This window comes from Amborella trichopoda, chromosome 1 (genome assembly GCF_054954075.1).
Source record: "Amborella trichopoda isolate Santa Cruz 75 chromosome 1, AtrichopodaSantaCruz75HAP2 v2.0, whole genome shotgun sequence".
NCBI classification, from domain to species: Eukaryota; Viridiplantae; Streptophyta; class Magnoliopsida; order Amborellales; family Amborellaceae; genus Amborella; species Amborella trichopoda.
The window spans coordinates 30,943,433-30,966,071 of NC_142336.1; the positions used below are offsets into that span (position 1 = coordinate 30,943,433).

The 22,639-nt window shown below is 40.5% G+C and overlaps 1 protein-coding gene and 1 long non-coding RNA gene across 2 annotated transcripts; both read right to left on the reverse strand.

Moving 5' to 3' along the window:
- Positions 1-5,403: 5,403 nt before the first annotated feature.
- On the reverse strand, positions 5,404-10,627 carry LOC148783777 (uncharacterized). The gene is made up of 2 exons (XR_016052283.1): positions 9,061-10,627; positions 5,404-8,777 (listed from the first exon to the last, which is right to left on the reverse strand). It is a non-coding gene; the product is annotated as an uncharacterized LOC148783777 (long non-coding RNA).
- A 1,329-nt stretch (positions 10,628-11,956) lies between these two features.
- LOC18428372 (subtilisin-like protease SBT2.5) lies at positions 11,957-13,324 on the reverse strand. The gene is made up of 3 exons (XM_006837407.4): positions 13,192-13,324; positions 12,811-12,958; positions 11,957-12,229 (listed from the first exon to the last, which is right to left on the reverse strand). Exons 1-3 carry the CDS (start codon positions 13,284-13,286, stop codon positions 12,167-12,169), a joined length of 306 nt encoding a protein of 101 aa, XP_006837470.1. The 5' UTR covers positions 13,287-13,324; the 3' UTR covers positions 11,957-12,166.
- Positions 13,325-22,639: the final 9,315 nt, after the last annotated feature.

A 22,639-nucleotide genomic window follows, 5' to 3' on the forward strand; every position in this document is an offset into this window, starting at 1 on the left:
TTTGGGGAGATGGAACGAGGCTGCCTGTGAAGGATAGATGATGTATGGATGGATGGTGGAAAGTGGTGACCTACTAGCTGACGACGAGTATGGATGGCGGGATGGCTCGTCGTTTTGTGAGAGCGGGTAAGACTCACTGGGGGATGATGATGGTAATGAAGAATGATGGATTTAATGGGGGTTTGATGAAGATGGTGTGCACATGATTGGGTCGGTTAGGGAAGACGTGCGTGAAGACGCACATAAAGGGCGTGTTCGCGCATGTCCTAGACCTGTGCAAAGTAGTTTAACGTCATACAACCAGGATGTGTACTCTGGTTTAGGGTCACATCGCTTGGACTGTGGCTATGTAGTTTAGAGTCATGCAGCATGGACCATGCTGTTTAAGGTCATGCAACTAGACCTCCACTACAATTTAAAGTCTTATAGTTTGGACCATGGTATTAAGCCTTTTAACGTCATGTAGCCATGACGTGCACTATAGTTTATGGTCATACAACTGGACCATGGCTATGCAGTTTAAAGTTATACAGCCTAGACCATGCAGTTTAAGATCATGCAACTAGGCCTCTGCTACAGTTTAAGGTCGTATAGTTTGGACCATGGTGCAAAGTCTTTTAATGTCATGCAGCTAGGACGTACACTATAGTTTATGTCCATATAGCTGGACCATGGTTGCGCAGTTTAGAGTCATGTAGCAAGGACCATGCAGTTTAAGGTCGTGCAACTAGACCTCCGCTGCAGTTTAAGTTCGTATAGTTTGGACCATACAGTTTAGGGTCATGCATCTATACCACTGTGTGAGTTGCCATGTAGGTGAAGTTCCATGGGGAGTAGAAGTATGAATGACAATCCGACTCCCTGGGGTTAAAATGGTTAGCAGAGGGCATAGATGGAGATGATAAATGGAAGCAGACTTCACTGGGGATTTAGGGGAAAGTATGACTTCCTGGGTGTGAAAAATGAGGCTCTATAGAGAAAACGTTCATAAAAAGGTAACCCGATTCCTTGAGGATAAGGTAGCAAATGAAGAATGGTTTGGTGTGAAATAGAACCATTGGGGATTGAAAAGGTAAGAGCAACCCTAATTCCACTGGGGATAATGGGCTGCGGTACGAGAGTGACTTCTACTAGGGATGAGGGACAGTGGCCAGCTCCTGACTCCATTGAGGATGACAGGTCACGCCCTGGGTACAACTCTACTGGGGATGACAAGTCATGGCCTAGGTGCAACTTCACTAAGGATAGTGGTAGGACACACACAGTGGTAGGCTTGAACGGTTGCAGCATTAACACGTGTGGTGGCAGCACGAGCGGTGATAACACATGTGGTGCTAACGTGCACAGTGGCGACACACGATGCGGTAAACTTAAAAACACAGTTGGCGCTGGGCATAACCCGTGCTGCGCCATTGAGAACATAGTCGGCACTAGGTCATTGAGAACACAGCCGGTCCTGGGCGATTGAGAACACAGCCGACGCTGGGCGATTGAGAACATAGCTGGTGCTGAGCCATTGAGAAAATAGGCAGTGCTGGGCTAATGGGAACACAGTCGGCACTGGGCCATTGAGAACACAGTTGGCGCTGAGCCATTGAGAACACAGTCGACATTGGGTCTTTGTGAACACAGCTGACACTAGGCACAGGTTACACAGACGGCAGTGGCCTATTCGGGCCTTACACCCGAGCTTGACCGGGTCCTGGTCTCTATTGCTTGAGTTTTCATGGGTGACGATAACTTTCATTCAGGCCTCGGGTCCAAGCCCAACCCGGTCCGACCAATCGTTGTTTGGCATTCAGGGACTTGATTGACAGTCCTGGTTTGTTGGGGGCACTTCAGGGAAGCTTCGCTTATATAAGTGGATGAACCCCATTTTTATTGTTTTCACTGAAGCTTAAACGCTTAGTAGAGAGAGTAACATCCAAGCTTGGGAATTCTGACAGTGTACAGAAATGCAGGTATTCCGGCACCATTAAAGGCTCTAGCAAGGTGTTAGCAGGATTTTGCCGAGAAGTGTCGAGGTTTCTAGTGAAGAAAAGAGAGTTCAGGTGAAGGAGGGAGAACGCTGATGAGCTGCAGAGGTATTGCGGCAGAGGTTCTAGGTCACTTGAGAGGTGGAGAGAGGCTGACGAGGGTTGCGGTGCTTTATTCGTGGGTTTCTGGTCATTTTTCGATAGTTTTTGGTGTTGCGGAGGAAGGAAGAAAGGTCCACCAGCGAGTTTTCGGTGAGTGGAGGGTGGTTTCCCTGTGAGCAACCGCGAGGTCACAAGGAGTGAACGGTTGCTTGGAGACGAAGGGTTACTAGGAATTCGATCCGTTGCAGGAAGACTAGGGGTCTTGGGGAGGTGCACAGTCACCGGGGAGATGAAGAGTCTTAGGCTATCAAATGGTCAGGGGAGCCAAAGAGGCGCGAGGAGACGAAGGGCCTTGAGAAAGCTGGAGGGTCACCGTCACAACTGAACATGCGCGGTAATAAAGGACACAGTCGGTGTTAGCCCCTTGTTAAACACAGTCAATATTAACCCTCAAGAAACGCAACAGGCGCTGGGCTTTAAAAACACAACCGGCGTTAGTCTTTAGAAGACACAGCCGGCGTTGGCCATCGAGAAACACAGCCAGCGATGGGCCTTAGAAACACAACCAGCGTGAGTTTCACACGGTGCTTATCAGTGCCTCAGTTGTGCATAGCCAGCGACATGAGGCGCATGGTGCTAGCCACGTGCAGCGGTTGCCGTTCGCTCATGAATGTTAGCAAGTTATACCCGTCTGTGGTCATGCTTGGCGATGATTTGCATGAGAAGGTTATTGCGCACGATGCTGAGTCATGCACGATGATGTTCATGCACGGCGCTGACTTGGGTAGGCAAAGAGTGGTGACTGGCTTATGACGCCTGTTGAAAGCCAAGTCCTCAAGCACAATTGTGGACTCCATGTTGTTCCTTGGAAGGGCCCTTACTATGAATAGGGTATGCTCTCCATCATAGGCTAGTTCCTTGCCAGAGAAGTTTGCTTTGTATGTCTGATATACTCGATCAAAGCGCTTCCACCTTCTTCTATTGTGAGAGCCACATTTGGCCTATAACCGTCCTCTTCTCCTCGGATGCAAGAGCAGCGTTGTGGTCAGCTGTCCTCTTTTTTTTCTGATGCGAGAGAAATTTTTGGACTGTAAGCTTCCTCTTTTCCTCAGATGCAAGAGCGACGTCGTGGGTCAACTGCTCTCTTTTCCTCAGATGCAAGAGCAACACTTAAAGTCGACTGTCTTCTTTTCCTCAGATGCAAGAGCAACACTTCGACACATCTACTCTCTTTTTCTCTGATGCGAGAGCAATATTACATAATAAATTTGTAACCCCCCTAATAATGGACTTTTTGGCTTGTAACCTCTTCTAATGCAATAAAAGAGTTTAAATTTTGTTCGTACTTTTTTGCTTCTTTTTCTTCCCTTTCTTTTATCCTTAACTCTTTTCGATTGCACATTGGATCCTTTAAGAGCATATTAGGGATAATACTTCTTCAGGTATCACCCATTAATAAGGGGCATCATTCCTCTCCATTAGGATGTGCCAGTATTTGGCGAGACTTTCTTAACTATAAAGGGGCCTTCCCATTTAGGTTCAAACTTCCCTTTGCACCGCCAATGCATAATGATTGGCTTCTTAACAGTTAGAACTAGATCTCCACGAGCAAATGAGCGGACCTTGACTGATTTGTCAGAGGCTCTCTTCATTCTCCCCTAGTTGAGTTTGACATTTTTCTTATCTAATTCTTGATACCGAAGCTTAACTCTCTTGTCTCCGGTCAATCCTTGATGTATAGCAACCTGTAACAAGGGCAGTTGAATCTCAAGGGGCAAAACTGCTTTACTCCCATATACTAGAGAATAAGGAGTGGAATCAGTGGAATTTTACGTGGTAGTACGATAGGCCCACAGTGCTTCAGGAAGATTCTCATGTCAGTTCTTCTTCATCTTTGATACAGATTTTCTTAAAACACTGCACAGGGTCTTATTGAAAGCCTCAACTAGGCCGTTCGCCCGAGGGTGGTACATAGTTGAGTACTTCCACTCGAAACCGAACTGGTCTGATATAATATGATGACTCTGAATTGAGGGCCATTGCCTGATATAATCTGGTCAGGCACCCCAAACTAGTATAAGATGTGATGCTATACAAAATTGGCCACCGTAGCCCCAGGAACTTGCTTGAGTGGGACCGCTTTAGCTCATTTGGAGAAATAATCTGTCACTGTCAGAATAAAGACATGACCCATTGCAAAAGGAGGGTCGAGATGCCCTACAATATCCATACCCCATTGTGAAAAGGGACATGATGCCACTGTAGGGTGTAGAGGCTCTGAAGGTTGATGAATGAGGCTCGAATGCATTTGGCACACCTGACATCTTTTGGCATAGTTTAGGGAATTAGCAACTATCGCAGGTCAATAATACCCGAGTCTGCGTTTCTGTTCATAGAGCTTAGGGCCAAACTGATGCAGTCCACAGATGCCTGAGTGTACTTCTTTCAGCACCTTATTTGTCTCTTATGCATCTACACATCTGAGAAGAATTCCGTCAAAAGATCGACAGAAGAGAGTATCCCCTTCGAGGAGGGTGTACTTGGTAGACATTTGGTGCACATTATTGCGTGCGGTACGATTTCAAGTAGTTTACCATGCTTTATGAAATTAATGATTGTCTCTCTCCAATCTTCCACTTGCTCAACTTCTGCACACATAGGATCGAAGAATTCTGGTTCTAGCTTTTCGGCTCTAGTACTTTGGTTCCGTGCCATTTCATGTTCAGCTTTAATACCTTCTTTGGCTGATATGAGTGCCCCGAATGGGTAAGGAGAGCACTTAGGAAAGAGGATTCTTTCATCATCTGCATCTACCTCGGTTGTTAGGTCAATGTGTCTCCACTCTGCCACCGAGACAAGTGTAAGCCCTGGGGAGGATAACTGAATTGTAGCTCCAAGCTTTGCGAGTGCATCAGCTTGCGAGTTTAATCTCCTAGGGATGTGAGTCAGGGATACATCATCAAACTGAGCCATATATGATTTTGCCATATCGTGATAAGGCTTGAGAGTGTCCTTTCTCATGTCATACATCCCTTAAGTTGTCGCCATAGATTTTGAGCTGCTCCAAGTCTAGATTGAAGGCAATCTCCAACCCAATTATAAGGGCCCAATATTTCACCTCGTTATGGGAACCGGCTTCTGTGAGAGAGAATGATAGTGGAAGTATCCCTTCTTTCGGTGTCATGAACACCACTCCAACACCTCCGTGATCAAATTGGAAGGAACCATCGAAGTACATCTCCCACGGGTGAACAAGTCCTGTACAAATTATCTCTTCATCAGGGAAGGCACTTGATAAAGGAGATTCTGCCGGTACAAGATGTGCTACAAGAAAATCAACCAGGGCTTGACCCTTGACGGCCTTTTGTGGTACATATGTGATGTTGAATTTCATCAGCAATAATGCCAACTTAGGCAGACATCCTGGCAAGCATGAGCATGTCATGAAAAAATTTACAGGGTCAGCTTTTGATATGAGTTTCACTTCATGACCAAGAAAGTAGTGGCAGAGTTTTTGTACTGCAAACATTAGGGCCAGACACTTCTTCTCTATAGGTGGATAATTCTTTTTGGCCCCTTGCATCCTGTGGCTGAGATAGTAAAGTGTAGTTTCTTTCCCCTCATCGTTGTTTTGTGGCAATAGTGCCAAAAGTGACTTATCGAGAGCGATAACGTACAGGATGAGAGGTCTTCCCAACACCGATGTGGAGAGCACTGGAGGGTTGAGCAAATACTGCTTGATGTCATTGAGCGCTGCCTAGCATGCTTTATCCCATATGAATGGGTTATCTTTCTTCAACAGGTGCGTAAAAGGCTAACAACGACCTGAGAGGTTAGAGATGAATCTGCAGATGTACGCCAGCTGCCCTTAAAGATATCGCAACTCTCGCACTGTAGTTGGTGGTGGAATTTTCTTGAATAGCCTTGATCTTGACTAGCTCTAACTTCGAGGCTCCAGTGTCTAATAATGAACCCCAAGAATTTTCCTGAACGCAAGCCAAAAACACAGTTTAGCAGGTACATCTTGAGTTTATGAAGGCGTAACCATTCAAACACCTTTTCAAGATCTCTCATGTGAGCATCTTTCTCTTCGGACTTCACCACCAAGTCATCCACATAACATTCCACCTCCTTGTCCATCATATCCTTGAAGATGTTCATCATGGCTCGCTAGTACGTAGCGCCTGCATTCTTCAACCCAATGGGCATCATTGTGTAGCAAAAGACCCCTTTTGGGGTTAAGAAGGTCGTGGCCTTGTCATCTTTCAGCGCCATCCGTATCTGATTGTATCCAGAGTATCCATCCATGAAGGAGAAGATCTGATAATGAGTCGTGGAGTCGATGAGCATTTCCATAAACGCCAACAGGAAATCATCCTTTGGGCAAGCGGTATTCAAGTCGCGAAAGTCAATGCAGGCCGTTTTTCTTCTTAACTGGTACCACATTCACCAGCCACTTTGGGTATTTGATTTCATGAATGAAGCCTGCTTGCCTGAGTCTGGTCACTTCAGCATCTATCTGCATTTCAATATCAGTCTTGAACCTCCTTGATTGGCTTAACAGATGGATAGATACGAAGATGGTGGACTGCAACTTGAGGATCTAAACCAGGCATTTCATGGTAATGCCAGGCAAAGACGTCCTGGTTTGCTCGCAAGAAGGCAATGAAATTCTCTTTTTCCTCTGACAACATTTTACCGAGATGAAAGTAGGTCTGGGATTAGCCTCATCCCCTAGATTTATCTCTTCGAGTTCATCGGCTGTGGCTTGACCTCCTTCTTCCCATTCTTCTGGGGCCTCCTGTAACTCCTCATCATTGGCTTCAGAGGTCTTCTCATTAACCTCAAATGCAGAGACCAATGATCTCGACATCTCCGCTTCCAGTGGGGCTCCAGTGTAAGACATGATTTCTGTACTTTTCTCGAATTGAGGAACATAAGGGTTAACCTCAAATATGGACATCATATCAAGCTATGGGAGTTTGATCTGATAGTCACAGGGAGGTTGAGGTTCAGTAATTGTGAGGCTAGAGGTGACCTCACAGGAATCACTCAATCCTTGTACGGGTATCTGCAGCGTTTGCCCTGTGCTGGGTGATGCATATGAGATCTGCACCATGTGAGAGGCTTCCTATGAATAGATGTTCTGCCCTCTTGATTATCTCAACCTCTGCTCAAAGTCAGGCTCAGGGAGCTATTGGGGTTTCTTCGGCTTTGTCTTCTTGTGCTTCTTTATGGAAGAAGATGACTCTGACTTGGCTCGAGTTGCCAAGGCGTCAGCAACTGTTAAGAATCCAGCCTCCTGGGCTAGTGTATTTCTTAGCCGCCTCCGATGCGTCCTGCTTATATTGGTTCCTTCGAGTTCTCTGTCTACAGCCTCAAAGTCTGGACATTTCAAGATTATACCTATAGGAGACATAGAAGAAGAAGAGGAAGAAAAAGAAGAAGAAGAAGGGTTAGTAGCTGAGGGAGCTTTAAGGTCATTCCCCTCATTAGACCCATCTGGGTAACTTTTTAGGTTATCGCCTGAATTGGACATTTGCATAGAGTCTTTTAGGTCTTTCCCCTGCCTAGACCATTGTGGGGTGCTTTCAATATCGTCACCCTCATTGGACGTGCCCTAAGCAGAAGATGGCTCAAGATATCCTCTTGAGGAAGTGAAGGAGTAGGACAAATGATTGTGCCAGGGATGAAATCTTGTAAGGTCGGCAAGGGAGGAAGAGGCTTGAGAAACTCTTGCTCGTGCGACGGTTGAGGAGGCTTGTTCCTTCTGCGAGCTGCCCTTGGGGCTCGTCTCCTCCTGAGTACATTTGGAGGTGTTTGGTCCATCTCATTAGGTTTGTGAGCAGCCCTAGCATGACGAATTGCCTCATGTTTTAAGGACTTGAATCTGCTTCTCCCATGATAGATTCTCCATGGTTGGAAAGTTGAGGGTTCAGCAAGATCTGAATCATCATTACTCATGTCTTGTGTCTTGGGGCCCCCTCGCACCGATGAAGCAGTGACTTGGGGATAAGCTTCTTGTCATCCTTATATTTTATTTGCGATTATGCCATGTAAACTGGAGCACTTGCTCAAGTCGTGGCCCCATATCTGATGGTATGGGCACCAATGGTTATCAGTTCCCTGAGCAAGGCGTCGAGGCTGCCTTGCCGGCTTTAGTGTGATGAGGCCATCTTGAAGCATCATGACAAACAAGGCATGAAGGTGGCCGGGCGCTTCATCTTCCTCATGGACCGTCACTATGTGGGAAGCTTCTGCTGCCCCGAATGCCTTCTTTAGCTCTTCGAGTTTTATCTGACCCTTTTAGATCAGAGCCTCGATGATGTCCTTGAGCGTGTAGCATTCCTCTATAGGGTGGTTAATCCTTCGATGGTTCCTATGAGTGTCAAGACCAGCTTGCTCAGAAAACTTGGACTCAAGCAGCTCGATCATGTTTTGTTTTAGTAACAACCGGAGTAGTGTCGGAACCCGTTCTTTTTCTAAATGGTAAACCTTATTCTTATGCCTGGTCCAATAATCATCTCGATTAAGGTTCACAGGTGGAGGTACCCGGTTATATGATTGCTGCTCCTTGCTACCTTGAGGCATTGTCTTTGCTCTGCCTATCCCTTTGGAGAGGTCTAAAGTCTGAGAGGCAGCCTTCTTTGAATCGCTAACGGTGACAGCTACACTGATCACCCCTTTTTGCTGACAGCCCTATATTTACAGTGCAAAATCAGAGAGATCTTCAAAGGAATATCCCTCAGATTTGAACACCACAAACTGATTTTAAAAGAAGATGATAGAGAATGTGGGGAAAATAGAATTCTGATCTGAGGACAAATCCATCGAGAAACGACCGAATCTATTCTCAGATCAGTGGCAGTGCCATCATTGATACAAATATGAAACACGAAATAAAAAGTAATAAAAAAAAATTTAATCTAATTAAAATGAAATAAAAGCATAAAATAAATAATAAAAGAGTAAAAAATGATACCAAACCAGAGCAGATGGCCGAGGACTCCCGAGCCTTCTGGGGCTCGCCCGTATTAGATTTGATCCTCTTTTGTCTCTCTGAGTTGGATGTTCACCAGAAAGTCTCTGGTTGAAGAAGGTTTGAAGAAGGGTGGTTGTGCCCTAAGGGTAGATCTAGGGTGGTTGTGCCATAGGTTTAGGTTTTCTTAGACTTAGGTTTTCTCTCAGGAGGCTTGGGTTCCTGAAGCAGTTTCTAGGGTTTTCTCTTCTCTCGTGTAACTCTCTCTGGTTTTTCTCTCTCTGATCTCTATCTGTTCTCTTCCCTAGGGTTTTGGTCTCTCTAATTTTTTATCTCTATCTGCTCTCTCTTAGGGTTTGGTCTCTTTCTTCTCCCTCCAAATGACCACAAAAATATGGTTTATAAAATCCATTGGGGAGGATATACTCACATAATCTACACGTACTTATCCAAAATGGGTTTACTAAGTTAAGTGTGATCCTAAGGGTTTAGGAAACTACAGAATTTTCAGATTTAAAATTGGGTGTCTACAGTTGCCCCTCTTTGGCATTCGTTGTCTTTCGAGAGACAGGTGAGTGGCAAAGAAGTAGACACTCTGACATTCCCTGTCTTTCGAGGGCCAGGTGAACATCAAAGATTTCTTCCTGAGGTCGCGTGGTCAGAAGGCACACTAACTATCCCTCTAAGTCATTGCGCTCATTAAGCTCACCCACCTGGGGCATTTTTCCTCCTAAGGTTTTCGACGTGAGATGTCGATGAGTTACACAATCTTGAAACTCGAGTTAGATTTTATTGCCATGCCACTTAACTTCAGGGGTTTTACAATTAGAAAATTTATAACCTTGACATCTTCTTTGATCTCCTTAGAGTTTCTTAAGGTTGTCTATAGGAAAGGCTTTCTATAGGTAGAGACTTGTCTGGCGGAATCCGAAGTGAGAGACGAGGTAGCAACACGTCAATCATGGCAAATGCGGTACTCATCATGTACGGGTGTCCAAGCTCTTTCGTTTTAAAAGACGTTTTAGAAATTTTGAAGATAGGGGGAGATTTGAAATAGAACCCGGAGCAGGGACATGTTACGATTTTAACAAAGAAATTAAAGTTTTTGAAAACACAAGACATATAGTGAAAATTTTAAAAGGGGAAGATATTTCAAAAAACAAGGTTGGTTAGCAGTTTAAACTCCTGCAACCATAGAGCGGTCTAAGCAGTTAACGTCATGCAGCGATGGACAGTGTAGTCAACAATTATACTCATATGATCGTGGAGTTATTATTTTTTATATATATATTTCTTGCTGCCCCTGTTGGGGGGTGGTTTTCTTTTAATGTAGGTCTTACAGTTTGACCACTTGTGACCCCTTTGGTGGACCCTATATGAACGTATCGGGTCTTTGCTTGAACTTCGGAACAGGGAATCATCAAGTACTTCTTTATCTTCCAACCTCAGCTCTTGTGTTGCAATTAAAAAAGAGTTCTCTTGAGTTTCGAGCAAAACAGAGTCTTGAAAATACAGGACACTGTCCTTGGGTGTTCAGAATCTCTTTGGATTTCCGATTTCGCTCCTTCACGACCCACCTTTCAAAGTTTCAGGCGCTCTAGGTCCTTAACAATGTTTCGTCAAGCTAATTCTTATTGATTTTCTTTTAACACCACTTTGACTCAGGGGGAGGAAGAGAAGATGTTTAGAGAAAAAAGACTTTGGAGACTAGAAGGAAGGAGATAACTTCTTCTTTTTCATTGCCCCGGGGTCCCTTTCAGGTATTTAGCCCGGTATCTTTTTTTTCAGCGCTTGGGGTTCTTTTTAGATTTTAATCCCAGTAGATTTTTTTTTTTTTGGTTTTATCGCTCCCATGTCCCTTTCGGGTTCTAAATTTAACCAAATCGAGTTCACATTTCTATGAGAACGGGCTACCGTTCTTATTGGGTGCACGAATCCATGTGTAATGGAATTGGGTTCTTCATACAAGTGGAGTTCTGTGATGTAGGTGCTGAGCACTATTGTCCGGAATGTGATCCTACAATACTTGGAGCTCGATCCTAGCCAAATAAGATCGCGGTATTTTTTAGATAGGGGCGAGACTCAACATTAAATAGGACCTCATTCTAGTTGTCGATGGGACCGCAATTCTAATAGACATGGGATCGCGATCCCATTTTACATGGAACACGTTCCCATAAAATAGGGATCTCGATCCCAATATATCAGGATCTCGCTCCCTCTTAAATGGGATCTCACTCCCTATTCAAACAGGATCTCGGTCCGTAACTACATGAAACGCGTTCCGTTAAATAGGGATCTAGATCCCAATGTATCGGGATCTCGCTCCCTGTTCAATCGGAATCTCGATCCGTAACTTCTACCCTCACTAGAACTTGCTCTTGAGCTCCGGAGCTTTGGGTAGCCATCAATCCAATGCTCTCGCTCACAGAACCGGCACCGCTCCTACTCCCGGTAACTATGCTTTGTACAGGCCAACCTAAGCCCACCCACCATTTCCATTTCCATATGATGTAGCACGAAATTACATAAAATTATACTAAAAGCAAAAAATTAAAATAAGTACAGGAAAATTTATATATGGTGTCAAATTTATTGATCATCTTGAGCTCAAGATGTATAAATAAATAAATGATTAAAGTTATAAAAAATAATGCATCTTGTAACACATTTTATAGACATTTCATTTTCAGGATTTTTTTTAGTATTTATCAATCTACTCAATTTGCATCATTTTTTGTTGAGTCGATTAAAAAATTTATGGCTCCAAAACAATATCTTTTAGCAAAATTTATAGGTTCGCCTTACTTTATTTGCTTTATGTGCATCGGTGGACCTCACTTCGATTTTTCTTTTTCTTTCTTTTCCTTTGTTTTTGGGGGGGTCAACTCAGGAGCTCGGCAGGAACGGAGTATTGTATTGTAGAATACGCTTGGTCACACCTTTTTTGTGATTTTTTAAGGGATATCACAATTTTCCGATTTACATAAAGTAAACCAAAAGTCATCTAACAATCATACCATCATTCTCGGTTCATCAATATAAATATTTTAAACAATTGTTCTTTAATCACTTGCTATATTAATAAGTGAATATATTTTTTACTAAATTAGCCCAGTTCTTGGTTCTTCTCCACAACTCTCACCCCATCAGCACATCTCAGCTTGTCCGCCTGTGATCATCACCAACAGAGAAACTTCTCCAATAAAAGAAAAACAAGAGAAATACACAGGAAAGAGAATTAAAAAAAAAAAGGAACGAAATATATTATTTGGATTGCTAAGAAAAGGTACTGCTTTGAGAGTTCAAAACATCTTCAATATATTTCATTTTTCAACTCAAAGAAAATCATAAAAACAAAATCCCATTCCAACAAAATCCCATTCCAAAGAAATTATGACACTATTGGAATTAAAAAGATAAAAGGATTGCATTTTAGTTTTTGGGAAAATAATATCACGTCTTAAAATCACTAAAATAAAAGAAACTAATTTTTTTTGGTAGATCAAGACCTATCTGTGTTTCTTCACATTGCAAAACCAGAAAAATGGAAAAGAACCTAGAAGCATCAATTTTCTTTCTTTCTTTTGAAACCAAACCAAAAAACATATATCAATCCAAAATAAAAATGATCCTTCCATTTTTGCAGTTTTTGAAATTAACAAACTGAATATATACAGTGCTAAAAATAAATAAAAAGAAATGCCTTTTTATTTCCCAGAATAAAAGTGAAAACAGTGAATCAAACTTTACCTGATCACTTGTTAGTTCAGCAGCGAACCCATCAACAATGGCCCATGAGAACCTCTTCTGGTAACTCCCCGGCTCAAATAAGCGCCCGAGCAACATGTCGTGCTTCTTGCTCAGAAAAGAATCCAGCTCTTCCTCCCCTTGCACTGACCTAATAAATGAACATCACCCATATTTTTAAAAATGCTGCTAATAATAAATTTGATCATGAAAACCAAAAACGAAAAAATAGTTATGAAAAATAAAACCCACAACACAAGTAATATAATGGGATAATATTAATCGCCATCCTCATTGTGAGCAAGCCATTTCATCGAGAGTGGAAGGAAATGTAAGAATATATAATTCTTATTTTATGAACTTCTATATTTATGAACTGTGAACCTGATAGCTCGAAGGAGCTCATACTGGGGGTCGTAATCCATGAACACAAAGTAAAGTTCAGAGCAAGAGAAGGGATTAGTGTTTTCGGTTCCCATTTCCCTCTTTTATTTTTCTCTCTCTATCCTTCTGTGCTACTTTATTCGGCAAACCAAATCCCTTTTTATATGAAAAGCTGAAAACACATATGTGTATAGGTGTATAGCGAATCTTCTTAAATTTTTTTCCTTCATATATTTGTATAATCAGGCATTTTTAGTTCCTTTTGGGACTTTTTAGTTCCTTTTGGGTTAATATTTGGATATTTTGGCTAGATGGCCGGTAAAGCTTGGCATTTATTAAGATTTATTTGGATGAATAAAGCATTTACCATAAGTGTTTTAAAGCCTTGATATTCAAAGTACAAATTTATCTATATTCACACGGGTGGTGTATCATACGTATATAGTACATAAGCGTGGCAATGGCGGAGCCCGGGGCAGGCCAGCCATGTCCACATATGGCCGGCCCTAGCCCTGTTAGGGCTTGGCCAGACAGGACTGCCAAAAAATAAAAATAAAATAAAATAAAAACAAAAAAAAGGTTGAGCCAAATCGGGCAGGTACTGGCTCAAACCCGGCCTTCGGGCCACATTTCATAGCCAGACCCTATATTTTCAAGGGCTGTGACCATGGAGTACAGTATTATCATGTATGGTGTAGCACAGTTCACCATTTGGAAATCTTTGAGAGACGTGGAGCAGGAATACTTTCGAATTTACCCCTGAAGCATAGAATCCAAAACCTGCCAAATTGTGTGGCTGAGCAAAGGACGACACGTCTGTTTGGCCTCCCATCCAATCAGTTAACATCATCCCAAGAGATTGATTATTTGGTTATTTTGCAGGCAGGAAGGAACGTACATTGTTGTCATTCTTTTGGTTGCCCAATGCTCTACGTTTATGCTACTGTTCTACAGAAACCTAAAGGCTAGTGACCAATTTGATCAGACTCCTCAATTCAAAAAGGGTGCTTATTTGTATAGAGTTAGGCTATAAATAATAAGAGCCTACCTTCAAATAGTATATAGGTATGTTGTTTTAATATGGGAAATTTTTTTAATAGTTTTAAAATATATTTTTATTTTTTATTTATAAAGTTTTGAGTAATGATCCTGGGAGACCCTCCCTCACAAATGTGTATAGGATCTCAAAAGATCACAATTAAATTTAACACAGATCTCTAAAAAATTATCACATTGATGTGAGACTTGACTTTTCTAGAGACCTGTGTCAAATTTAATAGTAATGATTTGGGGTCCTACACACATTAGTTTCATCGTGGCATTTAGCTTAGTTTTATCATGGCAATTAGTTTAGTGTTCACAAGTATGTTGGCACCTCGACGTGTCGACACTAATTATATATAATGAATAAAATAATTCAATAAAACAATACAAAAGCATATCAATACTTAAAAAATATTTCATTCCCCAAGGGGTGGGATCCGAATAATAGTAACCCTCCCCTGTTTTCTCCGCCACAGAAGATCATGAGATAAAATTTTAAAGAGCAGAAAATGATTTTTCCAAAAAGAGAGAAAATACAATAAATACGGAGAAGCCATTTTACGAAGGAAACAATATTGTTAGATTGAGGCCCTCAGGAACTTTCTTTTGGCCAAATTTTATTGGTCACAATGTTATCACAAAATGAATTTTTTAGTTTTTTTTGAGAATGGGGTTTGGGTAGTGGTCGTAGTACCACTTGTACCCCAGCTAAGATCTAGGCTTTTATTATCATCTAATGCATTTAAAAACCACGAATAATTTAAAAAATAGTCAGGGGGTCGTTATCCTTACTGCATTACCCCAAAAAAATAAAAAGAATAACTTTCTATAAAATAATAACTTTTGAGTTTCTAAATAACTAGATCTAGCTCCCAATGAATTGGATGATCTACACCTATCCAATCCAAAATACTAATTTTTAATTTATTTTTAATTCTTTTTTATCCAATGAGTCCAAGGACAAGTATGTTCGAGGTGAAACAGATGCCCTTGAGGCCCATAAAATGGTGGATGGCAAACCAATCCTGCGCTCCTGTCAGGGGAAGCGAAATAAAAAATGTGGATATTGTGTTGTTACGATTTTATTTGTTTTTTATTTTTTTCAAATAGGCATGAATCGAAATAGTAAGAAAAGATATGTTAACTTTTGGCCTTACTGACAGTATGGTCTTTGTTAGAGAAGAATGGAGAACGTGATTCATATAGCGGATTCCACATAATTAAGATAAAGCTTGGATGATGTTGATACTAATAATTTTAAGTAAAAATGGCCTTTAGTTAAAACTTAAAAATCCTATAATTTCGTTAGTTAAAAATTGGAAAAAGATTTAATTACTTTTAAAATTGAGTGGTTCTTTCCATAAAAGGGCTAGGTCCATTTCTTAATGGCACTGCCCCTGGCTATTGATTAGCTATAATGGATTTCAAGACCATGTTATAACTTACATTTAAAGTCAACCAAAACAGGTATTGTTCTTCCTGTTACGTTATACAAGGATAATGGGCACATCGTATAAATACCAGTTATGAAAAGATACCATGCTTTTTAAAAAGGGTGCGGTTTCTATTAGGATGCAACCTTAAACAATCCAATCAAGGCGCACCTTAAAATTTTATCATAACAAGTAATTTTGTTATAAAAATTTCTTAGTATTATTTTAAAATTTATTTTCATACCTAATTAGAAAATTTTAAATTTCAAAAATGGTTAAAATCAAGTAGATCTATAAATATATGGAAATCTTGAAAATGGACGTTCTAGATAATGGGTTGCAAGATGCACTATTTTCGAGACAACCTTTTTTTTTTTTAATATTCATACATCTTAATATCGAGATGATCGATTAGAAGGTTTTATTAACATTAAAACAATATTTCCGACAGATTTTTGAGGTGCATCTGTGATTCTATATTTTGAGGTTGCAACCTTATATAAACTTTTCCATTTAAAAAAGGGTGTGGTTTGCATAAGGTTGCAACCTTAAAGAATCCAATTAAGGCGCTTCTCTAATATTTTATCATAAATATACTTTTGATAGAAAAAAATATTAGGATTGCTTGAGAATCTATTTTCATCTCTAATTATAAAATTTTAAACTCTAAAAATGGTTCAAATCAACTAGATCTATAAACACATGAAAATCTTGAAAATGGACAGTCTAGATAATGTGTTACAAGACATAGTGTTTCACGGACTTGAAATCCTTTTTTCTTTTCATATTCATACATCTCGATATTGAGATGATCAGGGTTTTCCAACATCTAAAGAACCTTTTATGGTGGATTTTTGTGGTGCATCTTTAATTCTATATTTTAAAGTTGCAACCATATTTAAACTTTTCCCTTTAAAAATTAGTTTTTGTCATGTAGCAGCAGTTAAAATGGGCTGTAGTTTTTGTTTTGTAGCAACAGTTAAAATGGGTTTCAGATATTAAAAACAAAGGTGTAGTTTCTATAAGGTTGCAACTTTAAACAATCCAATTTAGGCGCAGCCGCACCTCTAAATAATTTTGGTGTAAAAACTTATTGTGATTATTTCAAAAATTTTAAACTCTAAAAATTGTTGAAATCAAGTAGATCTATAAAACATATGAAAATCTTGAAAATACACGGTCTAGATAATGTGTTGCAAGATACATTATTTTTTGCACTCAAAATCTTATTTTTTTTTCATATGCTTATACCTCAATATCGAGATGATCAATTAGAAGGTTTTTCAACATTAAAAATACCTTTTCCGATGGACTTTTGAGGTGCAACTGTGATTCTACATTTTATGTTCGCAACTTTATAAAAAGTTTTTCCTAAAAACAATGTTACATAAGTTATGATACACGTTGTGGACCTTTGCTTTTTCAGAATAGCTGTTATTCTATTATGACATCGTTATACTTTACCCGTTATATATTCAAAGGATTATTTTCCAGTCATAACAGTGAAGACCTCTGCCCAATACGATCCGTTTTCTAATGATTCTTGAACCTTGATAAATACTAGAGTTTGAATGTCGTTGTAAACATTATTTGCTTTCGCTGGAGCGTTCTCTTATTCGTTGTCTTGGATAAGACCCAATTCGAGAATAATTGAAGTCCTAAAATTTTGGAATGTAATATATTCAACCTCATTTCTCAAACTCGGCCGAGGAAACTCGGACTTGGCCGAGTAACTCGGCCTCACCCTACCGGCGAGGTGAGTTTTGGGTGACTAGGTGGTATATCGTATTTTTAAGTTTAATTATACTAATACTTCAAAATTTAATCAAATACGTTAAAGTGGTGTTTAGGTTAGTGCTAACCCATAGAGTTCGTGCATGTTAGGGTTCGAATTATTGGGAGTCCCATCCTATGAGGGAGGGACACCGATATAATTGTTCTTTTTATATGAAGGGCAGTTCGGGAATATAGAAAAGGGTGAACTCTTCTACTCATAAGAATAGGATATAGGGAAGATATTCCTCTTATCTCATTCTAAATAGGAGATAGAGATGGACCACCCTTTTGGGTCATCATGTGGATACACTTTCAAATATGGTAGTTATACTTTGGCCCATACATAAAAACCAATTACTTAAGAGGCTATTGTGGGCTCCTGGTTGGTTAAACCAAAGCCACCTCTCTGAGCTATTTTTTGGCGTGAACCTTTCTAGGTCATTTTTTAACGTCCATCTCTCTGGATACAAGAAGCCTTCTTCTTTAGAGAAGAAAGAGATAGAGATTCATTATTCTCTATGAGAGAAGAAGAAAGAGAGAGAGAGTTATCATTCTTTAAGAGAGAAGAAGAAAGAGAGAGAGAGAGTTACCCTTCTTTTTAGAAAGAAGAAGAAGATGAAAGAGAGCAATTGATTCTTGCTCTTAAGGATTTTCTCTATAGAATGAGAAAAGAGAGTGAAGGGAAGAAAAATGAAAGAAAGAGGGAACTTTTTTTAGAGAGAGAAAACATTTAGAAAGAAAAAAAGTCTTTGAGATCAGAGAGGGAAATCTTAGAGAGAGGAGTCTCTAAAAGAAATCGGTGATTCCAAGAAAGTTGTTTCTTGGAAGATTATTATAGCCTTTGAGTTAATAATGGATTCGTCTCTTTCTCCCGTGGACGTAGCCTGAAAAGGTGAACTAGGTAAATATGGTGCCAGTATGATTTATCTCTTTATTTGTACTATTATATGTTTTCTCACTCATACACACACATCGGTTTTGGCATAATTATGTTTCCCATATTTCTTGGTTCCGCAGTGCGCATTCGCAATCATGTGAGAGAGCTCTAACTGGGTGAGCCCAACAAGTGGTATCAGAGCGTGTTTCCCTAGATGCTTTGGTCCTCCCTATCACTATTTGTTCAGTATACTGAACCTAGTGGTCGTAAGACGAGTAAGGAAGAAACAAATCGGGCTCCTTTAATCAATGTCACTGCACCGGGCTTTGCCTCGACTTGACTTTCGATTAATTGAGCTACAGAATTTTTTGGGATTCAAACCCTCATTCTAAAGCTCTGCTAAAATTTTGTGAAAATTTCTGCAAAGGCTTAATAGATGGTATATACTTTAACATTAAGCCGATAGCTGATTGTAACAAACAGGAGATAGCTAACTGCAATGCATGAGCGATAGCTATCTGCAATGCATGAGCGATAGCTAACTGCATTGCATGAGCGATAACTAACTGCAATACATGAGCGATAGCTGATCGCAACACACAAGCGATAGCTGATTGTAACACACGGGGGATAGCTGACCGTAACGTATGAGCGATAGCTAGCCGTAATGCATAGGTAATAGCTTACGATAACGCAGGGGTGATAGCTAACCGTAATGCACAGTCGATAACTAACCGTAACGCACGAGGGATAGACAGTATGTGTAGATAGATGGATTCCAATAGTGGGAGCAGAATTATATTGCTAAATGCGAATACCTGGATGATCTGACAGTCAAAGATAGAGGATCTACTATACTATTAGGATTTGTATGTACCCATTGAAGGGGTAGAACATAAGCTCGAAAGTAAGACAGATAATGAGTGGAAGAGACTGGACCGAAAGGATCTCAGAATAATCTGACAATGGTTGTAAGAAAATGTGTTTCACCATATGTCGATGGAGACATCCTTGAAGTCATTGTGGGATAAGCTACATGACTTGTACGAGAGAAAGACCGACATAAATAAGGTGTTCTTGATCCGGAAGTTAGTAAACATGAAGTTCAGGGACAAAGAATCCATTGCAGGACACCTGAATGAGGTGCAAAACATTGTTAACCAACTCGCCATGATGAAGTTGTTCTTGGAAGAGCTACAAGCTCTGTTTTTGCTCGGTTAACTACCGGACAGTTGGGAGACCCTAGTAGTCTCTGTGAGTAACTCTGCACCAGGTAGGATAGTGACTATGAGTCAGGCCACTAGTAGCTTGCTGAATGAGGAGATGAGAAGAAAAGCCTCTAACACATCGAACTCGCAAGCCCTTGTCACAAATCGAGGAAGGTTTAGGAATAGGGATCAAAACCGATCAAAAATGAGAAATGGGATCAAATGTTTGCATTGTGGTAAGGAAGGGCACATCAAGAAAGATTGCCAGAAGCTCAAAAATGAGGGTTATGAGGACAATGCTATGGATGATGGCAGAGAAACCACTGCAGTAACTACAGTGATGGTGTGGTTGGAAATTGTGATAAATGGTGCATTCATACTGCATCATGCAACTCAGATTGGGTTGTGGATACTAGAGCATCGGATGATACTCCACAAAGATACTATTTTGTTTCTTACAGAGTGGAAGAATTTGGCTCAGTAAAGATAGGGAACAACGGTTCCTCAAAGATTGTGGGTAGGGGATTCACATGCATCTCTAACCCTATGTGACCATTGTTAGCTAGAAAAACAACATAAATTCCCTTTCTCTAGTAAGAGCTCTAAGGAAATCACGGATCTGGTGGATTCAGATGTGTGTGGTCTCATGAATATCAAGTCGTTTGCCATATCAACTTCATTGATGATGCTTCATGAAAGTTATGGATGAAATCGAAAGATCGGGTGTTTGGGATCTTTCAGGATTTCCACGTAAGGTAGAAAGGGAGACACGCGAGTTGCTAAAGTATCTCAGAGTTAGGAGCATGTAATCCACCACTAAGCCCCATTCGGGCGAAAGCAGTCCTCACAATATGCTACCTAATATCGATCCCCATTGGCTCCTCTAAATTGTCAGATCACAGAGAGAGGTGCGACAGGAAAGTATATCTCTTATTCACACTTGATGGTGTTCGAGGCATTGGTGTATGTGTCAAGAAACACCGATCCAAGTTGAATGAGAAAACACTCTTATGCATCTTTTAAGGGTATTCAGATGAAAAGTTCCGTTGTAGGCTGTGGGATGCTGAGTATAGGAAGGTGATCAAGGGTATGGGTGTGGTCTTTCAGGAAGACCTTACTATTGAAGACGTGATGAAGGCAACAAAGCCAAGAATCTTCAATGATTGGGAACCGTTCATAGTTCCTCTACTATGTTAAATGAAGATGAGGGCGAAGTGAAACAAGAGGATGGGTCCAAAGAGTTGACATGTCAGTTTAGGGTAATAAGGAGTAGGGGGGGCATCAAATTTAAGAAGTGCCACACACAGTTGAACAGAGAAGGTCATTTAAGGGACATAAAACCTCTACCAACTACCTCGTAAGCATTGGATTAGAAATCTATCAAGAAGTCAGGCTGACAAACACAAAGGGATGTGGATTACAGCTATGTAAGATGAAATATATCCTTGCATAAGAATCATACCTAAGATATGGTAAAGTTGCCGAAAAGCAAGAAGGCATGAGAGTTAAGTGTCAGGATATCCCTTCAACCAAGAGAAGAAGGAAGAAACACAAAATTTCCCTCTGAATCGGCCATAGGAAGCACACGTATTAGAAGCATGGTGAGCACAGTTAGACACTGTCAGTGAGTGCGCATTGTGCAAAGAAGAACCAGACCAACTGGCCATTAGTCATCACCTTGACCAACAATGAATTGTCATTGTGCAAATAATGCATTGACTAATGGACCGTCACAACAGTGAATTACTTTAACCCGCCAATGACTCTATGGACTGATAGTGACACTGTGAACAGATTCAGGTGTCGATAATCTGGCATGGAATACTAGACAATAGTCAATTTGATATTCAAGTATCTCAAAGGAACATCCAAAGTGTGTTTATACTTTGGGGGAGAAATCATGTGTTACATGGGTACACAAATGAAGACATCATTAGAGAACTAGACTCCGCGAAGTCAATCTCGAAATACTTGATGATTTTTACAAGGGGAGTTGTTGCAACTAGGGAAAATACATATCGACAGGAGTGTGCCGGATATTGATGACGAAGACCTTGGCCACAGATAAGAGTCATTGAGAGGCATGACTGGCATAGGTGCCATTTGAGCACCTAGTTAATTTTCGAAGGGAGACCTCCTTTCTGGGATTGGAGGGGGAGATTGTTGGGCATCCCATCTCATGAGGGAAAGAAAGCAACGTAATTGTTTTAATTTTATGAAGGGCATTTCAAAAATATGAAAAAAAGTGATTTGTTGACTAAGTCTTCTTTCCATAAGAATAGGATATCACGTGATGGATTTTAGTATGAGAAGATATTCCTCTTATCTCATTCTAAAAAGGAGATAGAGATGAACCACCCCTTTAAGTGGTTATAGGATACACTTTTAAATATGGTAGTTATCCTTTGGCTCATTCATAAAAGGGAATAATGTGATAGGCTATTGTGGGCTCTTGGTTGATTAAACCAAAGCCACCTTTCTGAGCCATTTTTTGCCGTGAACCTCTTTGGGTCATTTTTGAGCATGAATCTCTTTGGGCCATTTTTGGGCATGCACCTTCTAGATACTAGAAGCCACTTTCTGTAGAGAAGAAGAAGATAGAGATTCATCATTCTCTGTGAGAGAAGAAAAGAGAGAGTAATCCTTCTCTGAGAGAGATAATTCTTGTTCTTCTTAGAGAGAATAAGAAGATAAAAGAGAGCCAATGATTCTCTTCTTAAGGCATTTCTTTGTAGAGAGAAAAGAGAGAGAAGGGAAGAAAAATGAGAAAAGTGAGAACCTTTTCTTTTAGAGAGAGAAAACCTCTAGAAAGAAAAGAAATCTATGATATCAGATAGGGAAATCCTAAAGAGAGGAGTCTCTAGAAGAAATCGGTAATCCCAAGAAAGTTATTTCTTGGAATACTATTGTAACTTTTGAGTTAATAGTGGATTTCTTTCTTTCTTTCGTGGACGTAGCCTAAAAATGTGAACCACTTACATCTAGTGCCAATAATATTTATCTCTTTATTTGTTTTATCATATGTTTTCCCACTTATACATACACACACATCGGTTATGGCATAATTTTATTTTCCATATTTCTTGGTTCCACTACGCCTATCCGCATTT

Coding starts and splice junctions, on each gene's coding strand:
- LOC18428372 (XM_006837407.4), bottom strand. CDS start 13,286: ATGGGAACCGAAAACACTAATCCCTTCTCTTGCTCTGAACTTTACTTT. Junction 12,959..13,191: donor GAGCTCCTTCGAGCTATCAG/GTTCACAGTTCA, acceptor TTCATTTATTAG/GTCAGTGCAAGGGGAGGAAG. Junction 12,230..12,810: donor CTGAACTAACAAGTGATCAG/GTAAAGTTTGAT, acceptor TGATGATCACAG/GCGGACAAGCTGAGATGTGC.